We start from the raw sequence: 6574 nt of genomic DNA, 5'->3' as shown, positions 1-6574 counted from the left end.
CTAGAAAGGCGAGGCTCACCACCCATTTATCCCTCCGCCTTTCAATTAGCCCCACGTGATTATCGGCCAGGCTGGCACAATTAACTTACTCAGATAGCCAGGCATCATCAGCTTTATTCACCACATTTGCTTATGCACCTGCTTTGTCTTCAGCGATCTTGTCGGGAAGATGAGCATCATGGAATGCCAATTTAATAGAACAAAGTGTTCTTGCATTGAGGGAGTACTTGAGTGGAGGCCCAATGTCCGTTTGCTACCTTAATACCAAATCTATTAATATATGCACGTAGATCTGTTTCCCCATCCTCATATAAATATACTTACATATGTACATGCCTGTATTTAGACCTCTATAAATGCCCTTTGCCTCCTAGTTCTTTCGTCTGTTTCCTTTTACTTTCCTCTTGTCCCATTATCATGTTCCTCCTTCATTTGGGCTTCAGTAATTCCTCTGGGCTACATTACCCTTGATCATGCCCTACCAGACCTTCTGCACCTTCCTCACCACCGATTTGGATCACTTGTCCCCTTATCCCTGGGTTTGTTAACACCCACTTCCTTTCCCCCGCCTCCCCTCTCCCAGGTCGCCCGGAACCATCGGTCCCGTTGTTTTTTTCCCCAGATTGTTCATCCAGCCTATCTTATTTAGACAGACCTGTGGAGATAAATAATAACATGCACAGAAACAAGACAGCAATACAAAGTAACAAAAGAAAACAAAACAATAAAAAAACAATGACCAAAAAAAACCAAAAAGAAAAGCCTGTAGCTAGTTCAAGGACTGTTTGTTGGCCTTTAGGAGTGTTTTCCAGTCGAGTCTAATGGGGTGCTACGCCCTGGCCCCAAAATCTGTTTTTAGCAATACTCACATTTATAATTTAACAGGGAAGTTAACAGGTTATCATAAGCCAGCATGAGAAAACATTAAGGATATAGTGTTTATTTTTTTAATATATAAAAATAATTTTAATGGGGGCTGTTAACTCTTAAAACATTTCATACATCAGTTATATCAAGCAAATATTACATATGTTATCATTTTCAAAACATTTCCTTGCTACTTGTGCTCTTGGTATCCTCTTTTTTTACCTCCCTCACCACCCTCCCACCCTCATGAGCTCTTGATATAGTATAAATTATTATTTTAATATCTTAAAAATTTTTTTTCCCATATCTTACACTGTCCACTATATCCCTTCACCCACGTTTCTGTTGTTTGTCCCCCTGGGTGGGTGGGGTGCTATACATCCACCATTGTGATCTGTTCCTCCCCTTCTCCCACCTTCCCTCTACCCTCATGGTATTGCTCCTTCCTTTATTGTTCCTGACGGGTTTATCTATCCTCGATTCCATGTGGTTTCAGCTCTTATCTGTACCAGTGTACATGCTCCGGTTTATCTGGATTTTTCAAGGCAGACTTGGGGTCATGATGGTGGGGGCTAGGAAGCATGAAAGAACTAGAGGATTGTTGCGTGTTTCATCGGTGCTATATGCACCCTGGCTAACTCGTCCCTTCCTGTGACTCCTGTGAGTGGATGTCCAATTGTCTACAGATGAGCTTTAGGTCTCCACTCCAACCTTACTTGTTCGCGTCGACATAAATGTTTGTTTTGGGTCTTCTGATGCCTGATACCAGATTATGTCGACACCTTGTGATCATACAGACTGGTGGATTTCTTCCATGTGGGCTTTATTGATGGCCGCTTGAGGGATATAGTTTTTTCCACAGTAGTGCCTATCCTCAGCCAGCATCTATATCCCTCTATGGTCCTCAATCATGAGGTTTCTTGGTCATTGGTCTCTATGGATCATGAAGCTTACCTGCTGCTTTGCCTCAGCGTCTCCATAGTCAGCACTGCAGCCTATGGTCTGTGTAGCATGGCCTCTATTGCCTCATCCACTTCAGGCAAGAAGGGATCTCAAACTTGTTCTGCTAGGAGCTCGTCTTCCTCGATGGCCCTGAGATTCTCTCTGGTCCGAGATCTGAGATGGCAACCCAAATTGACCAATTCCTACTATTAGTATTATGTATACCCTATTTGTATAGTCTCATTCAATCAGTTGGTGGAGTTACATAGACATGGATAGAAAAACCATATTAAGAAATTTCATTTCACCATACGCACATTTGATAAATTGATTAATATTGATACATTATTATTAACAAAAGTCACTGTTGTACAGTTCCATCTGTCCTCTGAACCTCTGCTAGTTACTGGTCTTTTCACTGTCTGTAATTTTGCCTTTAAAAAATAAATAATTTTATTGGGGCTCTTACAGCTCTTATAACAATCCATACATAATTGTTTCAAGTACATTTGTACATATGTTTCCATCATCATTTCTTTTTTTTTTATCATTTTATTAGGGGCTCATACAACTCTTATCACAATCCATACACACATCAATTATGTAAAGCACATTTGTACATTCATTGCCCTCATCATTCTTAAAACATTTCCTCTCCACTTAAGCCCCCGGCATTAGGTCCTCATTTTTCTCCTCCCTCCCCGCTCCCCCCTCCCTTATGAGCCCTTGATAGTTTATAAATTGTTATTTTGTCCTATCTTGCATCCATCATCATTTCTAAAGTATTTTCTTTCTATTTGAGCCCTTGGTATCAGCTCCTCTTTTTCCCCTCCCATTCCCCATCCCCCTTGTGAACCCTTGATAAATTATAAATTATTATTGTTTTCATATCTTATACCATCCATTGGCTCCCTTCTCCCATGTTTCTGTTGTTTGTTCCCCTTGGGGTTAGGGGTGAAGTTTGTAATTTTGCCCTTTACAAAATAGTTTCTGACTAACTTTTTTACTTAGTATATTTTTATTTTATGTTTATATATTTTTAAGGTATAAATTAATACTAAAAGATCTTTAGTTAGTCTTCAGTCTCATTTGCAAGCATGAAAAATTGCATGGTGACTCATTGTTTAAAAACTATCACTCATAAGACAAACATTTTTCCAGGTCCTTCAAATCGCTCCAATTCAGTGTCTTCTCTAGACCTGGAAGGAGAATCTGTATCAGAACTTGGAGCAGGACCCTCTGGGAGTAATGGAGTTGAAGCTCTGCAGCTATTAGAGCATGAACAAGGTAAAGTGAAGTTCAGCAGAGTTGCTCAAGGAGCAGAGTTTACTTGCTTACAAAAACCTAATATGCTTATATGTAAATTGGCTTTGTTCAGTAAGAGAGTAAATTTAAAGACCATTTCACTTGTATGTATTTGTAGTTCATTCACTTCTTAAAAATGTATTCGATTGATAAGTGAATTGCTTAGGCTTAAATTATATAGAATAATTAAATTGTAAAATTGATATATTTCAGTTATAAGGTTTAATACTTAAGGAATGTGAAGATAAACACTAAGAACTCAAGGAACTTACAAGAGAATGAAGGGAGAGTGGTGCACCAATTACTCAAAATGTCATTATGGGTTGCATTGTGCCCTTATAAAATTTCATAATCGTCATCCTATGGTTATAATCCCATTTGGAAAATGGACTGTCTTTGTTATGTTAATGATGTATGATTAGTGCAAGGTGTACTTGAGTCAATCTCCTTTGAGATATAAAAGATTAAACAAGCAAGCCAGCAGATATGGGGGAAATTGATGGCCAGGCTACGGGGAGATCTCTTAGGAACCAGGAACCATGAAGATCAGGACCTTCCTTCAGAGTTGACAGAAAGAGGAAACCTTCCCTAGAGCCAACACCCTAATTTAGACTTCTAGCCATCCTAACAGAAAATTAATTTCTCTGTGTTAATGCTTTCTATTTGCCACCCATCTAGCTGCAATAGATAACTCAGAATTTGGTACTGAAGAGTGGGGTGCTGTTCTAACAGATAACCTAAAATGTGAATTTGGAATGTGAAGAGACTGTTGGTAGATTTGTTAGATTTCTCGGGTGGGAAATACCTTGGCCCTTGGCTTCGCGTGAGAAAGGATTTATGTCGAAGCCTGGTTTGCTATACAACTGGGTTTTTATAAAGGACAGAAGTTTCAGGCTTTACAGTAACTGAACACAGGCACTCTCACGGGACTGCACACCCACACGTGATGGAGCAGAAAGCAGAGCAGCTGAAGGGAAGCAGTGGTGGTCTCCAGGTTGCAGCCTTTCCGGCTTTTGGCTGGGAGGCGTGGTCTATGGTACTGGTTTACCTCATTGGCTGAATTAAGCTCACCTGGCCTAGTTTGAGCCAACCCAGTTGTACCGCCCACCTGGCTCAAGCTTGAATTGGCACATGCCTCTTAGCCTACATTGGCTTCTAACCTCTCCTAGGCATGGAGAGGAACAACCCCCTATCTGCTCATGGTTGTTAAAGCTCATTCTGAAGAGGTCTCAGAAAGAATTGAGAACTATGGAGAAAAATCTCCATTTTCCTAGAGAATACATGTTGCCAGAAATATGGATGTTAAATGAGTTTCTGGGGGGACTTTAAAAGAAAGTGGACATGTGATTGGACAGTGGAGGAAGGGTGATACTTTTTATGTAGAGGGAAAGAACTTGATTAAGTTTAGATGTTTGGTGAAAGGTAGAAATTGTGATGAACTTGTATATCTGGCTGAGTAGATATGTAAGCAAGGTCTTAAAGTGGCTGCAGAATTTTCTCCCTGCCCCTTATAGTGAAATGGGAAAGGAAAGATGTACTTAAAAATGAGCTGTGCGAAATCAAGACAGAACATAAAGATTTAGAAAGTGTGTTGTAAAAACTAGGACTCATCCTAAAATGGTCACCAAGGGTATGGCTACACAATTTTTGTTAAAAAGTTTCATACTGTACCTGTGATGTGCATCTACTACAGTCGAAAACTCATCTGCTTAGCCTGACCTGTCTCTTGGAATTCTGTAGGCAGGAAATAGGCCAAAGAATCTATTGTCCTTTAAGAAAAGGAAAGTAAAAAGGCTTTAACAGCTCTGAGGTCAGCTGAAGGTGCACAGGAAGCAAGTTCCTCACAGTTTCAAAGGGTGGGCCTCTGGTCTCCAGGATCTCCAGAATGAGGCCACAGCCTCCTTGGTTTCAAAGAATTTCATCTTTCCTAATCCTTTTCTTTGTTATGGTCCTGCTGTTAAGGAATGCCAAGGGGATGGGCTCTCACCCATAGCATGGAGTAGGAGGCTGCCATGCCCAAGGGCTAGAAGAACAGTGGCTCTAAGGCCAAAGAATAGGGTTCCGCTCAGATGGACAGGGAAAATGGGACTGCCTGAAGCTCAGGGAACAGAGTTGCTGTCCCAGTGGGCCTGGAAGGTGGAGGAACCACTACCCAGAAATGAGAGGATGTGGCCAGCCTCTAGAGCAGTGGTTCTCAACCTTCTTAATGCCGTGACCCTTTAATATAGCTCCTCATGTGGTGACCCCCAACCATAAAATTATTTTTGTTGCTACTTCATAACTGTAAGTTTGCTATTGTTAATCAATCTCAGTGTAAATATCTGATATGCAGGATGTATTAGGCGACCCCTGTGAAGGGGTAAAGACCCACTGATCTAGTGGCTGGAGGGTGAGGCCCTTGGCAGATATGGTTTCAGAGAACAGGTTATTTTCAGGTCTTGAGAACTGTTGAAATTTGTTCTGCTGGGTTTTGGACTTATTGCTACCTGATACACCTTCATTTTAATGGAACTATCTACCTCGACATTGTTCTCTCTTTGCACTTTAGAAAGAAATAACTTGTACTCTAGATTTCACAAGATCGTAGATAGAGTTTTTTCCCAGGATGAGATACACCTAAAGCCTCCCCATATTTGATTTAGTTGACTCAGAAAAGGAAATTTTGCACATGGAGTTGTTTTAAGACTTTGGGGATGATATAGTGGGTGAATGGGCTCTGTATGTGAAAAGGATGAGAATTTTGGGGCAGGGAGACTAAAGTGTAGAATGTTATAAATTGTGTCCCCCCCCTCCCCAAATATGTTTTTGAATCATAACCTCTGTATTTGTGATTATAATTTCATTTGGAAATGGGTTGTCTGTTGTTATGTTAATGAGTCAACCCTCACAGGCACCCTTTTGTAATATAAAGGAAGTTAAACAAAAACCTTCCATGTAGTTGATACCCTCAACTCAGACTTGAGGAATTTTTGTTATTAAACTTACTGCTATCAAGGCAGTTTTCAGTCACTCACAGTGACCCTAAAGGACAGAGTAGAACTGCCCCTGTAGGTTTCCAAGACGGTCAGCTTTTATGGGAGCAGGAAGCCTCAATTTTAACTGTCTAACTTATAATCTACTACACTACCAGGGCATTTGAGCAACACAAAATAAGACAGTCACAAAAGACAAAGGGGGTGAAAACCGTTGTATTTATATAATAGCAATGAATTGGGAAACTGGTGGATTCCCATTGTAGAAAGAAAACCATCTATTTTAGTAGCAAGCGGGAAGCCTTTAACGTATTTAAAGTTAGTTGAGGATGAGTGGGAGGTGATATTTTTCTGTGCTTCAGGAAGATTTATTTATTTTTTTGTTTTTTTTTGTTTTTTTGTTAACATTTTATTAGGGGCTCATACAACTGTTATCCCAATCCATACACACATCAATTGTGTAAAGCGCATTTGTACATCGTTTCTCA

The 6574-nt window shown here is 40.3% G+C and overlaps 1 protein-coding gene across 10 annotated transcripts in view; it reads left to right on the top strand.

Moving 5' to 3' along the window:
• Positions 1 to 6574, top strand: part of GAPVD1 (GTPase activating protein and VPS9 domains 1) — an 82707-nt gene that overhangs the window by 35270 nt on the left and 40863 nt on the right. For all 10 annotated transcript variants that reach the window (XM_045290180.1, XM_045290178.1, XM_045290179.1 and 7 more), the window contains one exon: positions 2971 to 3096. In XM_045290180.1, the coding sequence (XP_045146115.1) occupies positions 2971 to 3096 (126 nt within the window). The remainder of the gene's footprint in view (positions 1 to 2970; positions 3097 to 6574) is intronic.

The sequence above is a fragment of the Echinops telfairi genome, unplaced genomic scaffold (assembly GCF_000313985.2).
Source record: "Echinops telfairi isolate 266 unplaced genomic scaffold, ASM31398v2 ScPeMD7_32;HRSCAF=126, whole genome shotgun sequence".
NCBI classification, from domain to species: Eukaryota; Metazoa; Chordata; class Mammalia; order Afrosoricida; family Tenrecidae; genus Echinops; species Echinops telfairi.
Note: the sequence above shows the minus strand (reverse complement) of the source record. Positions and strands in the feature narration are given on the sequence as shown.